At 41.9% G+C, this 23134-nt stretch overlaps 1 protein-coding gene across 1 annotated transcript in view; it reads left to right on the top strand.

Moving 5' to 3' along the window:
* AGBL1 (AGBL carboxypeptidase 1) overlaps nt 1–23134 on the top strand; it is a 676305-nt gene that overhangs the window by 218904 nt on the left and 434267 nt on the right. Inside the window, exon 17 of the mRNA XM_088452839.1 lies at nt 824–977. Coding sequence (XP_088308965.1) covers nt 824–977 — 154 coding nt within the window. The remainder of the gene's footprint in view (nt 1–823; nt 978–23134) is intronic.

The following is a 23134-nucleotide window of genomic DNA, read 5'->3' as shown; positions in this document are numbered from 1 at the left end:
ATTTCGCAGACCACACGCGTCACCACCCACAAACGGTACTTGCTGTCAGTCACTCTGCGATGGGTCTGCATAGCCACTGCGATCGCTGTCCCTATCGAAGCATTCGCGCATGCGCACTGCGACACATATGCATGCGCAGTGCGTAACAATCAGACGATTGCGTGCGTATTTGCAGTTGCCATCCTTGCTGAATCAGGCCCTATGTAGAAATCAACAAGTCAGTATACGTCTGTGTTTCTATTAGCGGTTCGTTGTTCTCACTTATGATAAGGGCAATAAGCTTGTCAAGCACTGGCATGTATGTAATGCACTAGTCCTACACTTCAATCAAAATGTTGTTCCAAAATGTATGTTCTCCTAAGACTAGTTGTTGCTACATAATTTTAGGTTTTAAGTCATATCTTAGGATGTTAATTACCAAGAAAATATAAATAAAGTAAGTATAATTGAAGGGGGTCAAATTGCTTTAATGTATTGGCTTGTACATGTCCCTAACAAATAAACTTGTCTTTCTGGTTTATTTCCCTGCTTTTCAGTCATGCACTTATATCACCAGTTAGAATTGCTTATTTTTATTACCCTAGGTCACGACATTGCTCTGCTATGCTCTCTCCACTGACTATAATTAAGTCAATAAAGCAGATTTGTTCTGCACTTCAGGGTTAAACATAAACAGCCATACCTCATGATAGGTAATGGATAAAAAGCACAGACATAAGGTAAAATATACAAGAGGGTATGCACTGCACAAAATACAAGTTAAAATGATGTGAAGGTCGAGTCTACTATTAACTTCCTGCACTAATGTGTTTATCTTCGTTAGTCCCACTTACAGCATTTGGAGCAAAGGCACAATCCGCAGAGAGTGTACTACAAGCAGCAGACCCTGTGTAATACTTTGGGTGGAAATCCTTGCCCTATGGTCACAATCACCGGCATGCCGAGGTCAAGGACAGAGAGTTGCAAAGAGGAGTTACGTAAGTGGGAACATACTGCATGGTTTAATGTACTAATAGAATACAATTATTTAATGTATTATTTACATTATTACAGGGTACATGTATAGTGTGCTGTGATAATATTAAGTATTTCAATTATATCAGTCCATTTTACCATTTCAATTAGATGATAAATCTGATATAATAATAATAATAAATAGCAAACACAATAAAAACAGCAATAGATGTAGGAGTACAATCATAAGAATACATTTAGGAACTGCGCATGCATCAAGGTACATTACCGTCGTAGCTCACAGCGTGATTGATAGTCAGGGAGCATTTGGGGCAGGTAATAGGGGGGATAGTGAAGGTAATAGGGGGGGTAGTGAAACGCAGACATGAGACCGTTTTGGAGTCTGCATCTGCAATCCTATACGCAATAAAAATAACTGCGGCATCTCAGTACACATGGCCATTCTGTGCGACTATAGGGGTGCTCCAAAGGCCAATTATGGAAGGATCTGTGTCCTTTGCTACCTCTTTGTACACAGATAATTTGATTTGCAAGACGCCAGTGTGCATCTCAGTACAAATCCCGACGACTGTGACATTCGCATATTTTCGCACAGGTGCTGCGTACAAATACGCATCTACAGTGGTATTAGCGTACATCTCTGAATCAGGCCCACCCCTTCACTGTAATAGGATTACATAAATCAGAACATGAAAAGGAGACATAGGGCCTGATTCAGAGCCGTTCGCTATTTGTGGTCGCTCGTTTAAAAACAAGGGGTGGCTATTCAAATGATCCGTACGCACATTGCAGTCTGTTCACACCTCTAAGTCTGAACGAGCGAGCAAAACATACGCTCGTTTATTTGTTAAAAACGCCCCCTGGCCGCTCGCATCCTACGTCATGTCCGCTATTTATTAGATTAATCGAGTACATCGACCAGCGTATGAACTGCTCGCTATTCTTGTGGTTGGTGTTTGCTACCACAAATTTGCGAGCAGTTCTGGCTATAAAATAACCCAGTGACGTGGTCAATGACGCTGCTGTTTTAAATATGCACACCCATAAAACGCCCGTTTTGACCTTTAAGCACGCCTGCGTTCGGATCTCCACTCCCCATTTTCAAGCACCTTCCCCTGTTACCACCCACATACGCCTCATTCTGTCACTCAAAATAGCAGGCCCTCGCTATATTGCGTACCAACGATTTTCGGCCGCACTGACTGGTTCGCGCATGCGTACTAAAAACCGTACGCATGCGCAGATGTGCAAACATCGCTCGGAACGAGCGTACTGCCGCTAACGAGCGGCTCTGAATGAGGGCCATAATTCAGTTTGTACCCCTTGCTCCTAAACCTATTCTGAGTAGTTTAAATTCCGACAAGCATAGGAAATGCCTTCTGTCTTCCTAATCTTTTCTGTTTCAAAGTCTATTTCTCTTTGGCAAATGCAAACGTGAATTTCTTCACGTTAGCTGACCTTTTTTTTAATTACATCTTTGTTTATGCGTTAACATTTCATTGACTTACCTTCTTTTTCACTTTGTCAAAGCCTTGTGTGCATTTTGCTTGTGTTTACATCCTCCATATGTGCTGCAAAGATTTGTGAAGCTTTGTTCAGTGACATGCAAACACAGTTTGGGTCTGCGTCTTGTCAGACGAAACAGTTTTGACTAACTTGTCAGTACAAATATGTTGCTGGCATTGAGTGCAAAGACAAATGCAGTCTGAGGTGAGATTCCTAGGAGTTTGTGAAGTTCTTATGACTGAAGAACCCTTGTGTACACTGACATGCTTAGCGAGCACTGCTGGCGCTGTAGAATAAAAGCTTGGTATTTTATACAATACATTTGTTTAATAGTGAAATGCATTCCCAATCACAGGTTTATAGTACTGCCTGCAATCATTTAGTACATAAATAGCTGTATTTAAGTAATTGAATTACATATCAACAGATCAAATGCTAGAATTGTGTGTGTGTGTGTGTGTGTGTGTGTATATATTGTTCCATACATAAACATAAATGATACTGCAAAATAGTCACTGTAATGCAATGCCTGAAAACTGTGTCCAAATCAGCATGTTGTCTTAAATTTAGTAACAATCATAATGTATCCATATGTTTCAATACAAGACAGTCAGTGAGTATATTTTGTACAATGTAGCCACATAGCACTTCATATTGGGATTAGGCCCACTTTCTGAGCCTAAAGATGAGTACAATATATATATATATATATATATATATATATATATATATATATATATATATATATATATGTCATGTGATTTAAGGCAGAACACTTAGCAAACTTAAATGCAAAACATAAGGGGCTGGATCCATAAAAAATCTAAGTAAACTCACCCATCAAATATAGATAGAAAGGATTAGCACTCAGAGCATCATGGATTAAATACTTTTCTTGTATTAGCCCATATATATTTTATTATTATTATTTATTTATTTATATGGCGCCACAAGTGTTCCGCAGCGCCTTACAAAGTACATAACCAAAAAAAGTGACTTACAGTACAATACAATACAATGCAGGACAATGACATGGATAATATACATTGATACATTGGTGGCCATAACACTCAAATAAGCAACAGAGCATAAGCAACCAAGTGTTCGGTGTCCTAGTGGTGAGTAAGAAGTAGATGAAAATAAAGTAAGGAGAAGCACAAGAGGGTAGAGGGCCCTGCTCGCAAGAACTTATATTCTCAAGGGGAGGGGCAGACAGACGGGCATGATACAGATGGGGAAGACAGGGAGGAGGGAGCATGTAGTAGCAAGTTAGAATGAGAGATGGAAAGCATTGATGAAGTAGTGGGTCTTGAGAGCCCGTTTGAAGGATTGGAGAGAGGTGGAGAGTCTGATGGGGAGTGGGAGAGAGTTCCAGAGATGGGGAGCTGCACGGGCAAAATCATGGAGGTGGGAGTGGGAGGAAGTAAACAGTTGGCATGAGAGGCGGTGTGCATTTATTGAACGAAGAGGGCAGACAGGAGAGCGAAGGGAGATGAGGTCAGAGATGTAATGGTAGATGAGTGTGTGAGGGCTTTGTAAGCGATATATATATATATATATAGATAGATGGCTGTTTGGACCGGCACTCTGCTGTACTGTCAGCACTGGTGCTCCTGTGCCCTCCGTACACTGATGTAAATAAAGTAAATAAACAGCGGCACTAGGAGACTTGAAAAAAATTAAGTTTTAATGTGGCACAAAGTGTCACATCTCCAACATTTCGGGGCTCGCTGGCCCGTTTGTCAAGGATATCCTTGACAAAGGGGCCAGTGAGCCCCGAAACGTTGGAGATGTGACACTTTGTGCCACTTTAAAACTTAATTTTTTTCAAGTCTCCTAGTGCCGCTGCTTATTTACTTTATATATATATATACATATATATATGTGTGTGTCAAGTAGGACGACACTCCAATAATCAAATTGCAACATCTCTGGTGCCCATCCGTATTAGGACCTACACAGAAGCCCCAACAATATGCTACATGGACGGCGGCACTCAGATCAAAAAATTGCATTCACAAGCAGGTAGGTTTTCTCCAACGTTTTGGAGTGATATTTACTGCTCTCTGAAGATGGAGCAGTAAATATCGCTCCGAAACGTTGGAGAAAACTTGCCTGCTTGTGACTGCAATTTTTTGTTTTTACCTGAGTGCTGCTGTCCATGTTGCATATATATATATATATATTGTGACACAGTCAGATTAGGGGGTCCCTCTCCTGGGTAGGGGACTCCTTCCTTACACACACAGCAGCCAGGAAACAGTACGCCAGACTGGATTCAAGTACAAGCTGGTCGGCGCCAGTCTTTATTGTGCAAAACAGGAACAACAAAAGAAACCATAAACATAAAACCTAGCCCTGGCCGGGCTCTAACTTTACAGGTGGTTCCCTCACTACCATAACCTGGCAGGGCCTAATGCCCTCACCAGTAACAAAGGCACAGCACAACACTCACAGTTAGGTTTCCAAGTGTCTCTGAGCAAACTCCCTGCCTGCTCTCCCAGGTGAGACACTCAGCCCTAAACACACTAGGCTTATATTGGCCACTCTCAGGTGGAAACCCTAACAAGCCTGTTACCAGGCTGCGAGAACCAAAACCTGGAGTGGCCGTGGGTGGAGCCCTCCCTCTCCTCTCACCCACAACCCCCAGGTCCCAAACCGGCTTTTCAAAAAGCCGAAACTCAAGCCTGCTACACTGCAGACTTTCTCCTGGGGGTTTAAAACACATAAGACAGGAATCTGGGACAAATGTACCTGCCACAGACCACTTTACCAGTGATCCTATCACAATATATATATATATATATATACATAAAGGTAAATTTGCACCTCGCAAAACCATACTGCACTGCTGCAGGTGGGGGTGATTTCAAATGTGCAGAGAGATTTAGATGTGGGGGGTGGGGTGTCCAGACTCAAGTCTAGGTTGCAGTGTGAAAAAAAAGCTGTCCAGCATTTGTGGGCTACATACAAATTATACTGCATGAAAAACGAAACAAAATAAATGTATTTGTATCCCTTGTAGTGAAACATGGCTTATTTGAGGGAGAAAGAGAGGGGGATATTAATGCAGATATGATAGAGGACACTCCAATGCGATGAAGATGAAAATATGAGTGTCTGTGTGCTAGTAGAAATAATAGCAGTAAATCAAGTATAGGACAGCAACACTAATTAACATTCATATATGTACTGATAATAATAACTTAGATGTCACCTGTTCAGGCTTGGAAGTAAATGATCCTCGCCCACAAGACACAACTGTGTTAGGCATAGTACAGACCTACAGGCAGCAGGCAAACAGCTCTGGAGAAGGACCCAAACATATATAACTAACCTATAGGCTGCTGCAAGAGTTATTAACATGACCAGTATGGTCACAATATATACAGATGGGCCCAGCTAGTTTGTTGCTCCATATGCCATGTAGCACGCCCTGCATCTCGCACCACACAGTACGCCTTGAGTCGCGCTTTTCAGTATGGATCACAACGGAACGTAGCGTGGTGCTGGAAAAAGTCATAGCATGTAATACAACGTTTTGTCCACCAGGTGTTGCTTTTCCTAAACTACACAGCACATGCGTCAGATTTCTAATGCATTTTCTGTATCACCGCCAGATGATTGGCTGACAGATCCTGTGAAACGCTTCACTATAGTAAAGCATTTTCGGCATGGAATCAGAGCTGTAGAAGAATGTGTAATACAGTACTGTAATGATTTAAAAATGTATATGTGTGAGTCCTGTACTTTAAAAAAAAAATAATTTGTTTATACAGTACTTCTAGTTCAGCCGCCAATTACTGTTCGGACATAAACTACAATACAAACTTTCAGTGAGACGGGATTAATTAATATTCGGGTAACTGCTAGGGTATTGTGTTTACATGTACTAGTATAATACTATACTAGTACATGTAAACACATAACCCCACCATTAGTTAATAATAATTCATCCCGTCTCACTGAAAGCTGTGCGTGTGTCTCATTAATGTATCAGTTATACCATCAGGGCTATAGCTAGGGTGGTGCGGTCGGTGCTTCTGCACAGAGTGCAACATTGCTGAGGGCGGAACACTGACCGCCCACCATCTCATATATAATAGTATCCCAGTGTGTTCTTTAATCCAGCACTGGGCTGGATCACTAGGCTGGACGCCCCTATCATTAGCAGCCATGGCCGCTGTGCTTGGTGCACTCATATTGCAGAGGCTGAGCTGTGACTATGTGCATGTGTGAGCTGCACCATAAGCTAGGGCTGGAGAGATCACTATCAATTAGGCTGTGCAGCGGTGTGGCACAGCCTCTATAGCCAAAGCTGCATGGCCCTTACTTTACTGGTGTGGCCTCCTCCTCGTACTCAGCACTCTGAGCCAGCCAGGAGTAAACAACAAGAGATCACAGCAGCATGCCAGAGACCCCGTGCTCAGCCTCAGCTAGATGGAGTTTGTCTACTTTCACTTCCTGTCTGAGCACTGAGCAGCTGCAGAGAAGGACAAGCCAGCCAGAGCGCAGAACTACAGGAGCAGGACCTGTCCCAGCCACACAAGATACAGGTAAGAGCTGGAGGGGGGAAGACAACTATGGAAAGAGGAGGCTGTTGAGGTTACTGCTACGGGGGGGGGGGGAGCACAGACATGGAGAGAGTGGGCTGATGATACTGCTGGGGGGGGCAGAGACATGTAAATTTGTGTTATATGTGTGGAGGTCTTGTGTTTACATGCATGCCTGTGGGGAGGTCTGAGTTACATGTTTGTGGGAAGGCATATGTGAACCCACTGGAGTTACTAGCTGTTGTGGTTTTTTCCTCTCTGCCCCCCCCAGTCTCTCTCTCCCTCCATTGTATCTCTCTCCCATTTCTCTCATCTCTCTCTCTCTCTCTCTCTGTCCTTCATACATCTTCCTCCTCCGTGTTTCTCTCTCTCTCCCCCCCAAAATGTCTTCCTCATCCATGTCTTTCTCTCCCCTTCATGTCTCTTCCTGCTCCATGTCTCTCTCTCCCCGACATCTGTCTCCCCATTGTCTCTCTCTCCCTGTCTCCCCCTACCCCTACTGTAGAAATCATAGCGACAGCACCCAGGTTCTCCTTCAGTCACAGAAAGGCTCGCTCTCTGCTCAGACTATATATCTTATGCCGGAGTACACACTAGACGATATCTCGTCCGATCCGGTCAGATCGGACGAGCAGTGTGAGAGCAGCACTGTGTGTAGGTGGCAGAAAATCAAGCCTATAGTGGTGAATTAATGGGAGGAATGTTGTGTGTCCCGTGCTGACAGCTGTGTGGCATTAACAGCCCGACAGCTGTGAGTATGTGTGTGTGTGTGTGTGTGTGTATACATATATATATATATATATATATATATATATATATATGTGTGTGTGTGTGTGAAAGGGGGCACCAAAGAACTTTCTTGCACAGAGCACCAAAATGTCTAGCTACGGCTATGTATTCCGTCGTAACAACATGTCAATTACACTACTGTTCTGAGCATTAAAAATATTACAGTATTAAAAAGATTGGTTGTGCGAACATACAACATGCAATACTGTACACTGCATGACTTGATTTGCCGGCTTGTCAGGATTATCCATTCACTTCTATAGTAAGGTATTCAGTAGTACAAATTTCAACAGTGGAGCACTCGCCACCCAGTTGTTTAGCCATGTATTACATGCCTTGGATTATCTTTGTAGAATGCCATGGTGCGCCACAGTACAGCCATCACACAACGTTCCAAGGCGCGATTCAAAGGCCTGAATGTCGCGCTATGAGCAACAAACTAGCTGGGCCCATCTGTACATAGTTTACATATACATGGTGACTTCTGGCATTTTTATGGCAAGAGATGAGTGATATTTACATGATGTAGCTGTAAACTGAAGCATCAGTTTTACTTCTCAGTATCCATCATAGACAAGTTTATTGAGTAGAGCCACAGCAATTATAATGTCATACATTTAGGCAATCTGGCTGTTTTACATCAAAAATTTAATTGTATGTTAAATAAATTAATTGAAGCGATTCATTGCTTATTTAACCACTATGAAAACATGTTTATGCAGCAGCTCCAAGTGTTGGTTTATTCCATTCTTCCAAGTCTTCAGTGTTTTGTAATCAGTAAAACTTTGCAAATCAAACATTGATAAATACAATGGCTTACAGCTCTCTGCTGGAAATCAAGATGTTTGCTTGGAATAGCATATGGAGCGTAGAGGGTACCAGGTAGGGTTGACCTGTCAGCCATTTAAGAATGTGCAACCTGACATTGATAAAATATTTTACCCCCTGCTCCCCCAATTTATTTTATAGCTGGAATTAGTACCAATAAAAAGATAACAATGGGGGTCAGCTGCCAGACCATCACCATCACCATCATCTCAATGTCTAGATGGGGCCAACTGCCAGCCCATCACCAACAGTATCCAAACTCCCCTCCCAATGACACACAGGAAGGCCACCTGAACCCGTTATGCCACTGACCCCAGCAGGGTAGTATCAGTCTAACTCATGTATTGGCAGGGAAAGCGCCACAAGACCTACATCAAAACAGTCACTGCTACCATTTTTCCTGCAAGAAAAGCCGACAACGACCTTAGAAGCAAGATACCTCCCAGCTCAGAAAACAGTAATGTAATATACTAAAACATGCCCACAACACATCTCCAAAGCCTTGATAGGACAAAATAAACTGTATCATAGTAAAAGACAAATCTCTTCATAAAACATTAACCCCTTTTTATTAACTGAGTTCTGAAACTAGCCTAGAGATTTAACGCCCACCAGGCATATTAAATACCCTCCGTCTTCTTCCTTAGTAACACTATTGTCTAGAATGAGTTTGAATCACACATTACTAGGGTCTGTAGGAGTAATTTAGATTAGATAACAATAGGATTTTCCTAATCTGCATATTTATTTATTTATTACCGGGTTTTTTATATAGTGCACCTATATTCTGTAGCGCTTTACAGAGAATAGGTGAACATTCACATCAGTCCCTGCTCAAGTGGAGCTTACAATCTATATTCCCTACCACATGTACACACACACATACTGTACACACTAGGGTTATTTTTTGTTGGAAGCCAATTAACCTACCTGTATATTTTTGGAGTGCGGGAGGAAACCGGTGTACAGGGAGAATATATAAACTCCAAACAGTTAAGGCTGTAGTGGGAACCCACATCCACGGTGCTGTGAGGCAGTAATGCTAACCATTACACTGTATGTGCATTCATAACAGTTTTTTAGACTACATGCAGTGCATAATATGGATAATGCACTTCCATATTAATAAGGAATAAATAAGGGTACTAATTTTGATACTTGACTAAGCTTTAGCTAGGTCCCGGTACTCTGGTGCTGGACCCAAGAACTATTACTTTGCATGGACCTGGCCCTCTCACTAATGTACCATACCTGAGAGGAAAACTCTTTAAGGAGCACTAACCTGCATAGGGAGGACTCTTGGAGCCCCTAGTCTTCCTGTTGCTTATTTTGCCAATTTCTGCAGCATTTAATGGTTACTATAAAATGTATTATAAAGCTGAGAAAATCAGGGTGGATGTGCATACATTTAGCAATAGGGTAGACCTGAGAAGTTACTTGTAGAGGAACCTAGTTTTAGTTTGGTTTCGTTTTGGGTTACAGTAGCATCTATGGAACATCAACTGTGTTACATTCAATGACATTGTCTGAAAAGTGGTTTTATTTTCCCCAAATATATAGAAGAATGTGTCCATAGTATACAGTAACTTTAGTCCAATGCTGGTATCATATCCCTGAGGTAGCTATGTAACCTCTGTCTGAGTTTATCATGTTACCTTAATATTGTAAAAGAACAAAATAATAATTCATAGGATGTATTCAAAATTTATACATCTCTGTTTATTAAATATATTTTGTTTTGATTACTAAGGTAATACTTTCCTGTGCTGCGAAGCTTCAAATATAAAATTCATTGATCAATGAAAAGGGAATTGTTATTGTACAATTATATCTAACTTCACTCACAGATGTTTTTCAAATGATAAGACATGGAAACATATGTACAGTATTTAATACACAAATATGCTTTTTCATTTTTGCTAAATTGCAAAGAAGATTTTTATGCTTTATATATCATATTCAGAGCATTCACACATTGTCATAAGTGGGAAGTTAAAAAAAGGCACCACAGGCTTTCAATGTAGGTTTGAGGTACATTACATGTTACATTAGTTTCTAATTACTCTGCTTCAGTAATACAAAGTCAGGTCAGGTGCTTGAAATTGATTGCAATTAAGTAAAACCTAGTACACACTTAATTCAAAGGAAGCTATAATACTGAATAGGTAAAGCAGCAGGATATAAAACCCCTATTTATTTTCAATATAGAGGGTCAATCCAATTAGGTACGAGTTTGCAATATCAAGTTTGTTTCATGATACTTGTATACATCACATGAATGCAAACATCTGAGAAGTGTGAGATCCAATTAGAAATGGCAATTCGGGATAGTCACGGCGAGGGTGCAAGACTTTTCTACATGGGAGAAGAGGGGAAACCATCGTAAAAGTGACAACTGAGATTACAGGGCAATATAGAAGGCTGTTAGTGGCCATAAGGAAAGTACTGAAGGTTTTAAAAAAGGTGTCAAATGCGTGACTTCGGCACTTTTTATTATGATTAAAAAATTATACTGCACAAGTCATTAAATTAAAGTCTTTCCAAGAGTGGGGTACAGGATAAAGTCTACAGTCGTTTTTCAGTATTTTTATAGATATTTGTGAAAATTCTAAATAAACTCTTTTAACCTTGCATCTGCAAGGTCTAAAATCCCTCTTCTGTTAATACAGCACCTCCACTTACCTGTCCCACATCAATTACACCACCACATACCTGTCCCACATCATTTACACCTCCACATACCTGGCCCACATCATTTACATCTCACCCTGCCTGTCCCACATCATTTACACCTCCACATACCTATATCACATCATTACACCTCCAAATACCTGTCCCATATTATTTACACCTCCACATACCTGTTTCACATCATTTACACCTCCATATACATGTTCCACATAATTTACACCACCACATACCTGTCCCACATCATTTACACTTACACATACCTGTCCCACATCATTTACATCTCCACATATCTGTCCCACATCATTTACACCTCCCCATACCTGTCCCATATCATTTACACCTCCACATACCTGTCCCACATCATTTACACCTCTGCATTCCTGTTCTACATAATTTACACCTCCACATACATGACCCACATCTTTTACACTCCAAATATCTGTCCCACATCATTCACACCTCTGCCTACCTGTTCTACATCATTTACACTTCCACATACCTGTCCCACATCATTTACACCTCCACATACATGACCCACATCTTTTACACTCCACATATATGTCCCATGTCATTTACACCTCTGTATACATGTTCTACATTATTTATCTTGTAGGAATAAATTAGCGAGGGAAAGGGGGGCCCTGACAATTTTGTTAGTCCCAGGTCCCACAATTTCTGATGGCAGCCCTGCCTACACATACCTGTTCTACATCATTTACACCTCCACATACATGACCCACATAATTTACATCTCCACATACCTGTCCCACATCATTTACACCTCTGCATACCTGTTCTACCTTATTTACACTTCCACATATATGACAAACATTATTTACACCTCTGCATACCTGTTCCACATCATTTGCACCTCCACATACTTGTCCTACATCATTTACACCTCCACATATCTGTCCCACATCATTTACACCTCCACATACCTGTCCCACATCATTTACACCTCCGCATACCTGTCCCACATGATTTACACCTCCACATACCTGTCCCACATGATTTACACCTCCACATACCTGTCCCACATCATATACACCTCCACATACCTGTCCCACATCATTTACACCTCCACATACCTGTCCCACATCATTTACACCTCCACATACCTGTCCCACATCATTTACACCTCCGCATACCTGTCCTACATCATTTGCACCTCTGCATACCTGTTCTGCATGATTTAGTCCATTATGGAGCTTTTTAGAGAAATTCATCTGAAAACTGACAAGTCTTTATTGGCTAAAATGTGCTATTTATATCCATCCAAGTACGTGATTAATTATACAGTACATTGGGAGGGATGTACCAGAGGTTCTACGCTGTGTCCCGATATTTTTACTTTCAATTAAAGATTTTCTCTACATTTTCACCTGCTCAAGGGGGTGAGCCGAAAATTTAGAAGAATAGAGTGGCAAAGTAGAGTAGAGGAGGAGGTGGGACTCAAGGTGAGGGGATTGGACCTTGGGCAGGGACAGGAGGGAGTAGAATAGAGTCTAGACAGACAAGGCTTTGGATAGTATGGGGCAGGCAGTCTCAGGTAGGGATGAAAGGGAGTTGGGCATCTTCAGCACATTGCAGGCACTGGCAGCTATTTCTTCAGAGTAGGAACCAGCTACCACTAATTAATCAGCTCCTCTGCATTGCCAGCTCCCCCATATGTCCAGGGCTGGTTTGTAAGTGCTGGGCACCATAGTGTCCTTCTCTTTAGAAATCTTCTGTTCCTGGGAGTCTGGGCTGTGATGTTGTAGCTTTGCACCACCCTACTAGCCTACTACAACCATAGAAGTGCAGATTTAAATATCTAAAGGGGAGGGCAAACAAAATTATTTATTAAAATGTAAAATATGATTACCTCTGAAAATGTGTTAAGGTGCGTACACACAGTACGATTAAAATGCACAATATGAACGATAACGATATCGATCATATCAATATCATTCATATCGTGCATTTTTCGGACGATAAAGATATCGTCCATCGACCATGCATGCAGGCCAACCTGGTTGATATCGACCAGGTTGCTATAGGAACCCACGATCATTGATCGCGGGTCGCTGGCCATCATTGGTGGGTTGGAGGTTTGCTGGATGATTGATATTGATCATCCAGCACACCCTAGAGATTGTTCAGCGATATCATTATGCTGACGGTCGTTCTGTGTGTATGCACCATTACTTGTTTTTTGATTTTGATAAAAATTTGTAGATATGGATAGACAGGGCTGTAGGACGCAGGGCTCTCAGAGCGGCACCTTCGCTGCCCCACGGCACTTGCATCTGGTTAGCATGGTGCCTGGAATAACACCCTGCGCCCTGTAGCGCTGCGGCAGTGCTGATTGGAGCATTCAAAAGAAGCTGCAGGGATGCACCCTTGAGTGTATATAACCACCTGAGTGTCCAAGCAGCTTTACACTTTTTCCTGCCGGCAGCCCTGCTCCAGCACTTTGGGTTGAACAAGATACTAGTCAGAAGTTGCCCAATAATGAGGCCAACTGAGAAATTCATAGATGCGTGTTTCTGGGGCAGTGAAATGTCTAGATTTATACCCCTTTCACACCAAAATCCAACTTGAACTTGGGTCAGTCCCGGATGAGACCCAGGTCAGACCCTGTTTACATTGCGCCTTCGACCCTGGTTATTCCCGGGTAGGTCCTGTTCACATCAAATCCAGGTCTGCCCTACTAAACTTGTAATAGTTGTTTCTTAGTGCTCCATGGCCGCTAATCAGCTCAGTTCAGGTGTGACCCGGGTCAGAAAAGCCGGGTAGGACCGTTCTAACTGCACCGTGATCCGGGTTGTTCCAGTGTCCAACCCGGGTCACTTGAACCAGGTTATTTCTCAGGGACCCTTTCACACTGAGCCACAACCCGGGTTATTTCGGCAGTGTGAAATGGGTATAATAACATGGCCAAAAGATACATTTTCTTCCTGTATTTTACTTTTAACTACCTTGCTAATGTAACAATGTATTTACAAATACATATGTGTAGCCAGGGCCGTAGCTAGGGTAGTGCGGCCGGTGCCATCGCACAGGGCACCACAGGTCAGGGGGCGCTGTTTTGGCCTGTCAAATTTCTGTTTATTATCATTCTTGCTTGTAGCTTCCTCTTATTTCTTCCCCAGCATCTCCTGGCCTCCTCTATCTCTTCCCTGGCCCTTCCCCTTGAAGCCATGGCCCTTTTTTGGGTGCATTATGTCCCTTTGGAAAATTAGGGGGGCGCCAATGCTCTTTCTGGCACAGGGCACCAAAAAGTCTAGTTACGGCTCTGTGTGTAGCATATACCGTAATAGGCTGATTTGTATAATGGAGGAGGAGGAGGAGAAGTACAGGATTTCATGTTTTGCCTCAGACAGCAGGATGGCTAGGCACACCCCTCACAATAATAAGATGCAATCTGAGGCTATTCCTGCATGATAAACCTCCGTCAGTGCATAGCTTAGAAATTAAATGGGCTCATTCACCCATAATGGCTTTTGCACTCAATTAGCAATTTGTTTTATGAGGATTCTGATTTTGAAATATGCTTTCATAAAAAGAAGACTAAAACTGAGAACTCTGGAGAGCACAATATCAAAGAAGGCACTTGTGGTGGATATTGGAAATAATGATCCTGAAGAGAATGTACACAGTTTAATTAAGCACATTGATTAAATCAATATGATTCAACTGCTTAGTGCTGAAATCATCTTAATCTCATTAAAAGTAATTCAGGCCTTGATAATTGATTAATAATGCATTATAGTTTATGAATTATTGACTTCAAGATATTATAATTGTGCCTCTATCTGCATGCCAGCTAATGCTGAATGTTAATTACAAAGACCAGAACTTGTGTTTGAGTAACTTTTCAAAGCCAAACATGACATATTGTGCAGTGAAGGACAAATCCGATTTTGTAAGCGCTTTATCAGGACATTTCAAAGCTCTTCCACTGTTTTATGTTTTTTTTGATGCAAAGGATGGTACAAGCATCTTAACACTCTAATTGTACTAATTGATTTGGAAGGAAGATGCACTTGTGTGAATATTGATCCTAGAGATTTGACTTCAGATAATAAGGCCTTTCAAAGCCATCTTAATAACAAGTTAATTTGCTCTGTGGCTTGCAGCTCAAGATGTGCTCCGACTTTAACAGAGATTATAATTGCGATAGGAACAGTTTCATCTGAAATCACTATGCAAAGGCCATCCTCTTCTTTTAGAATTCTGTATTAACCCCTGCCTGAGAGCCCTTCCATGAATCATGTGATGTTCTGTAGGGTCATTTCAGAGGTGGGGTAGTGTGGGCTCTTTAGTTAGGCCCCCACCATCAGCAAGATATTTTTTTGCCCTTGGCTGGAATTTATTGGTATTGAAATAAGATTTGCTACAATTTTTCTTAACTGAGAACCACAAGTAACGAGGTACAACAACCCCCCTCAAAAAAATCAGGTGCTTGTTTGAATAGAAAAATCACTTTAGAAATAAACAAGTAATAACAATTAATTAACAGCTGCAGTAGCCACCGAGTCTGTGTAAACCCGTATATAAATTCAACAGCTAAAGAAACAACAATAAAGGCAGGGCCGAAACTAGGATATCTGTCACCCGGTGCAAGGCAGCAATTTTGTGCCCCCTCCTTTCCTGTACCTGGAGTTTGACCTTGCTCCTCTATAAGACAGTGCACTACTCAGACGTCCCTGGTATAGTGACTTACATTATTCCACACACCATAATGCCCATTACACATTATGCCACACACTGTAATGCCCACTTACATATTTGCCCGACACCATTTTATACCCCACAGTAAGGATTCTAATTACTTTCAAATTACCTACTTGTTGTCAGGGGTTTTATGCTCATTACCATTTGCATGCTCCTTGCCAGGGGTTACATGCTTGTTACCATGGGGTTTCATGCTTGTTGCCAGGGGGTTTATGCTTGTTGCCAGGGGGTTTATGCTCGTTGCCAGGGGTTACATGCTCGTTGCCAGGAGTTTCATGCTCGTTGCCAGGGGTTACATGCTTGTTGCCAGGGAATTCATGCTCATTGCCAGGGGTTTTATGCTCATTGCCTGGGGTTACATGCTTGTTGCCATGGGGTTTTATGCTTGTTGCCAGGGGTTACATGTTCGTTGCCATAGGGTTTCATGCTCATTACCAGGGGGGTTTATGCACATTGCCAGGGGGTTTATGCTCATTGCCAGGGGATTTCACGGGAGATGATGCAGCTTTCAGCATCTTCTCCCAGCAGCGCCAGCGTTCCCGGTGCTGGGAACGCTGTGTGCATTGCGCTGGCCTAACAGACACTAGAGGTCCAGTAGGACCTCTAGCATCTGTCTCCTCCTAGGCGGCGGCCATTTTTGGATGGCCGTTTCCAGCAGAGTCCATGCGGACGGCTAGTCCGCATGGAATCTGCTGAAAACAGCCATCCAAAAATGGCCGCCGCCAAGGAGGAGACAGACACTAGAGGGCCAGTAAGGACCTCTAGCATTTGTCTCCTCTTTGGCATTGGCCATTTTTGGATGGCCGTTTTCTGAATCTGCAACCCCCAAGCCACCTCGAGTCAGCTTTTTTCACCCCCTACAATCCGGCACCCGGTGCACGTGCACCTCTAGCCCCCCCCCCCCTAGTTGCGGCCCTGATAAAGGCACTGTGCTAGTAATCTCTAGTTAATATTTGGTATGGCAGAAACAGAACACAAGACACAACAATAATATATACAATTATTTTATTTAATCTAAAACCTCTTAAATATTAATGTGCACAGTCCAAATATTAGATGTTGAATACTCAGTCTATATACAAATGATTATTGTATTTCATGTCATGAAAGTATCTGTTTTAAAATCGACTGTATCCTAATAAAAGAACATATATTAGACATAAATAAAGTGCAGGTAAAAACATATACACTACTCGGAGTCCAGAGTTAATCACAATGTGCATTTCAATATCAAAAGTAGCCGTCGTCGTGATAGTCCGACCTGTAAAAGACCGGCAGTGAACTGATGCAAATGTCCACTTATAAAAACAGTGTATCACCCGAGATTGATATTAAGTCAATGAGGCTCCAATAAATAAGGTAAATAATCTCCAGCCGGGTTCCAAGTGTGGTTTTACCGATCATAGGACAGATGAAGTAAAGCACTGTCCAGAATTCAGCATTGCTTGTTTCAGGGTGCAGTCAATTTCTGTTCCTTGGGACTGCCTCTTAAAAATCAATATGTGCTGAGATTTGCAGACACACCTGAAAATGAGCATTGTGGTAATAGTGAATGTCACTAGTTCACATCCAACCTACTAACACTTATGACCTCCAACTTTCTTCATTAAATCGTTTTAGCTTCTACTTCCTAAAATTCTTTTCTGGGCAATTAAGTCTGTGTGCCCGCCCAGAAAAGAGGGACAAGTCTTGTAATCACACCAGCCACCCCTTTTATCATATGGTAGTAATCAGTCTATTTATTATGAGAATAAATATAGAAATATATATCTATATACAGTATAACATCTATCTATCTATCTATCTATCTATCTATCTATCTATCTATCTATCTATCTATCTATCTATCTATCTATCATCTGTGTGTCTGTCTGTCTATCTATTGTAAGAAGAAATATATATCTATAATAACAGTCTATAATATATATAATATATCTATAATAACAGTCTATCTATCAATCTGAAAAAATAAACAGAAACTCAAAAGTAGTCATGTACCAAAAATAAGTAATTATACAGCTAATCTGATAACTGAAGGATTCCAATAGATATATTTTTCTTTAATGGGACATAAAAAGCATAAAACAAAACATAACGCATTACTCTTTTAGTCATAGTAGCTAACAATAATAAGAATCACACTTACTATAGGAATATAATAATTTTGATTATAACCAAAATGTATAACGACCCTTATAATTGTTTTCTACTATGCATAAACAGAATTTTGCTATTTATGCAATTCTCTTAGAGTGGATTGCATAAACACAAAAAAGAAAACTCTTTTAGTTGCAAAAACTGTTCTCTTAAAACAGTTATTCTTTTTGTGCCAATGCCATCCTCTCTTAGGGCCTGATTCACTACCGATTGCAACTGCAATTGCAATAGCGATTACGTACGCAGTTCAACTGCAATAGTATGCTAATTAATTGCGATCGCTATGCTGTCGCAGCACAATATAAGAACGCCCACTTTTCCTTTACACACATCCGTAATGTTTAGAAAGACTGCAAAACCATCGGTACAATCGAGTACCATCTCAGCCTCACGCAGACTAGCACAAGCGCTGACTTTACTCAGGAATTGCTAACTTCATTGCACGCTATGAGTCCTCATGCAGTGTGCAGCATCGCAGTGGATAATATATGCATGCCCATGCAACAGCGTTCAAATGTACTGGCACACCTGTGTTTCCCCGCCCACCCCCCGTCACCACCCACAAACGGTACTTCCTGTCAATCACTCTGCGATTGGTCTACGTGGTCACTGTGATCGCAGTCCCGATCGCAGTGGCCTGTTCACGCACGTGCATTGTGATGCATGCGTATGCGCAGAACTCAACAATCAGCTGATTGTGTGCATAATCGCAGTTGCATTCGGTAGTGAATCACGCCCTTAGACTGCTAAGAGTTAAGTAAAAAAAAAATGAAACTTAATTTCAGGCAGAAAAAGAAATATCTGTCTCCGTGTATAGGGAGATGGATTGCTTGTGTATCTCCTTGTTTTGTTATGTGTCTCATCAGACCAATAAATCTGAGAGCTGGGAGACAGGGGTGACCTAGGTTTGTCTGTCTTTGTTTTCGTTAAATTTCTCCCTGAGGGCCAATGCTTCTGTTAGGTGAGATGATGATACCTTCAATTTGTTATTGCAGTTAATTAGGATATTGGAAAGAAAATATTTAAGGAGTGGACAATAGGGCTTGATTGTAACAATTTAAAAGGTATGAAATTGAAATATACTTACATTTTAAATAATTAATATGTATTCCAGGTAGCTGGTACTCTCACTAATGAGACTACTTATCAAACTGCATCGATAATAAAGGTAACTAATTGCCGTAGATTACTAAAAACTTCACCAGGCAGCTTAGTGATATTGTTCTTTGGCGACAGTGGCTGCCAGCGGTAAGAGTAGTGTTACAGTTCCGCCAGCCATTCGTACATGTATTTGGGCATTGAAAACACATTTGCAGTGAGCTGGAAGCTCAGACTTAGGTCTTAAAATTCTCTATCTATCTATCTATCTATCTATCTATCTATCTATCTATCTATGTTGCCATAATCCTCCTTACAAAGGCATTCCCTTGCTATTGCACTCTGAAAAAGTCAATAAATAGGAGGTGCCTCATCTGAACAGTACACACACTTACCAACTTTACTTTCACTTGTCCAGGAGATGCCCGGAGAGGAGATGCAGCTGACCACTTTGGGGCAGGGCTGGACTCTTTACATAATTTGGCCCTGCCATCTGTTGTGACAAAATGCTGCACACCGCGAGTCTGTTAGGAGGTGGTGGGGCTAATACTGAGCAATTTGCAGAATTTTTGCAGCGCTTTCTCTCTACAGACCCACAATTCTTGGTATTATCTTCCCATCCTTCCAAACTTCACTAGGAAGTGGGTAGTTCCCTTGGATACTACTCTTCCAGGGACCGGAGAACTACCAGAGTCTCCCATAACTTCTGGGAGATAAGGTAAGTATGACAATACATATAAAGGACCTTTCACACATACATTGTGGAGAAAGCCGTTTGACAGTAGAGGTGCTGGAAGTATTTGAGTCAGTTAGGAATTTGATCATACCGCCCTGTCTGGATCACCTCTCTGTTAAAGCAAACTGAACATTTTGAAACTCATTTTTGGTTTGATCACTATGATGTACATTTTGTTTATTAAATTTATCGTAATATACCTATAAATACTGCCTATAAATTTGCTTTCTGCCAAAAATTAACATGGAGGCATTAAGGATGGTTCCATAAAAATATATGATGACCACTAGCTCTGCATTGGGGCAATACTTAAGTCTGTGTTTCCCTTTACACTGCAAAGAATATACTCAAAAGTGTCTCCACCTAGGGTTGCTAAATGTCAAAGATAAAAATCCGGTATAAATTAATTGGGTTGAGTGCGCTGGCGAGATCCCGGCAAGTTCTGCCATATTTTTAAACTGCAATAATTTATGAACCGGGTTGGTTTCACCTTAAAAATACACAGAATGGCAGTTGATCAATCAATTCATTGGTTACAGGTGCTTGTAAGGGAGGGGCTAATCTAGAAAAAAAACAAAATGCAAAATCCCCCAGCACACTGCAAAGGAGCAGCAAATGAGATTCTCAGGCTACTGTACATAATAATAGAAATGCAGAGATCTCCGTTATATATACAGTATTGGCACACATATGGTAAGTAACTAAGGTGTCTCTGTTTTGGCAGTCTTAACGCTGCATGATAAGAGCACCCTCTTTGGGAAATACATTTATATATTTTCTTGTGCTTCATGATAATAGCACATGCAGTTATACATTTCTAAACTGAGAGCTAACTAATATGGAGGCACCCCAAGATCCTCCAAAATGGCACTTTCAAAATATGGCAGAACTCACCGAGATCTCACATACACAGTCGACCCGCCCCCTATCACATAATACTACGCTCCTTGGGTGGCTTCCAGGCTGCCACCATTTTACCTAGGAGCCAGTGAGGCACCTTTTACCACTTTCCACACTTAAAAATAGGATATCTGTGAGTTCCAAAAAATATTTTCGGGACGCCAGGGGCAGCATCTCCAAGTCCGGTACTTTCCTAGAAATTCCGAGACGTATAGCATCCCTATCTCTACCTCTTTTTCTCACTACAATAATCTCACTCTGCAAAAGGAAATTTTGTGTTTGCATCATTCCATAATACTGTATGTGCCTACCACTTACAGTAGTAATGCTCACAAAGTACAGCTCCTCCCTTCTGCCTGTGCAAACTGCTGCTCCTCCGCATACATCGGTATCCGTAAACCTATGCAACTCTGTAAAAAAGGGAGAATATTGGTAAATCTAGGGGCACTACTGAATCGCAAGAAAATGTTAAAACTGTCCGCATCGTCCTGTATAATAAAAATAAAATCGATGATCAAAACATTGGTACAGTACATACACACGTATTTACCATATATGCCAACTTTGAACTAAATCACTCCAAGTGAATCTTGGAGGGGCAATAGGGTAGGAGGTGTGGGCCTCATGGCACCGCAATTGCATCATCATGGCTAAGCACCCCACTGTGCAAAGCCATGATTCACAGCATTGTACGTACAATGGCGTATGTGACCACATTAATGTAATTCAGCGTAAATTATGTCACAAAGCTTTTGGACTAACCACTTCAGTTTAGTGGGCGGTATGCAGGGTGGCATGTGCGAGGCAAGTGTGTGGCTGTCCAACTCTCTTGGGAGTCTGGTAGACTGTAAATTTGTTTTGCTTGATGATGCAGTACACTTTGAATTGTGACCCTGATTCAGAGCCGGACGCTCTGACAGAGCGCTCGCTCTGAATCAGGGCCGTCCCTCCTCCTTTTTGGAGCGGCCTCCTGGCCGCTCGCATAGCTGTGGGTGACCACCCACAGCTATAGCGAGCGGCCAAAATGATGGTCGCGATGGTCAAGATCATCGCGACTATCGGGCTTGCAACGAGACCCTTGTGGTAGGGTCTCACTGCCGCAAGCCCTGGAGTGCTTTTGGCTCAATCAGAGCCAAAAGCACTCCCACTGACATCACTAGTGATGTCAATGGGGCCAGCCCCAGACGGTAGGCGTTCCCGTGGGAACGCCTCCGTCTGGGCAGCCACGCCCCCGGCACGCCCACCAAAGGGGGCGTGCTGTCAATCACCATCGACAGCACGCCCCCTTTGGTGCGAGACCCATAACGACGGCTTGGCCGTCGTTATTCGGGTCTCGCACATGCGTATGACGGAGCCACCTCCGTCGTGCGCATGCGCACTTGGGCAACATCGACCCACTTGCGAGCACTCAGCGCTCGCGAGCGGGTCTGAATCAAGCCTGTGTCAGTATGCCACCAGATTGACTGCTTCATAAGTAATGTGGGTGGCATGCGGAGATTGGAATAACCTCTTGGGAGCACCCAGAATTTGGGAGTCTCCTGGACATTCCAGGAGTGTAGCTAAAGCATGACACATTCCCTGTTAATTTCACCAACAAAAATGAATACACTGCAGTGTAATTTGAATGCCTCACCAAGCACCGAAGTGGGCTTGCAAGAATGAATATAAAATGCATTACGCATAATTTATGAATGAAGATGGAAGTAGGCTGTACAGGGTAACCAATCAGAAGTGTAGACACATTTTATATTTCTAGATTTCTAAATGGTCAGCCAGGGAAGAGGAGTCTGGGAATATTTTGCACTGCTAAGTGACCTCCTCATATATATAGATGAATAAGATTGACAAGCTTAATTGTGCAGGTAGTGTGATGTACCTATACAAATGTAATTGATGGTGCTGCTGCGGAGAGTTTATAATCTTAAGTGAGAGACAAAATGTGGTTCTCAAGTCACACATAACAGAAAAGAAGGCCCCATATGGTGTCTGATCATAACAGATGTGATAAAGCTACTTTAATAGTTTAACTCTATGAATTGTTAAAGGATATGCAACACAAGGCAGCAGCGACGGTAGGATAGATTTCTATCCAGGGTTTTATTGCTAGCTTAAATACATGAATAATAAGTGGAGTGACAAGTCAAGAATTAAACGAGGGAGGAATTGAGTTTGACCATGC

Source organism: Taudactylus pleione, unplaced genomic scaffold (assembly GCF_031769625.1).
Source record: "Taudactylus pleione unplaced genomic scaffold, aTauple2 ptg000556l, whole genome shotgun sequence".
Lineage (NCBI taxonomy): Eukaryota > Metazoa > Chordata > Amphibia > Anura > Myobatrachidae > Taudactylus > Taudactylus pleione.
Note: the sequence above shows the minus strand (reverse complement) of the source record. Positions and strands in the feature narration are given on the sequence as shown.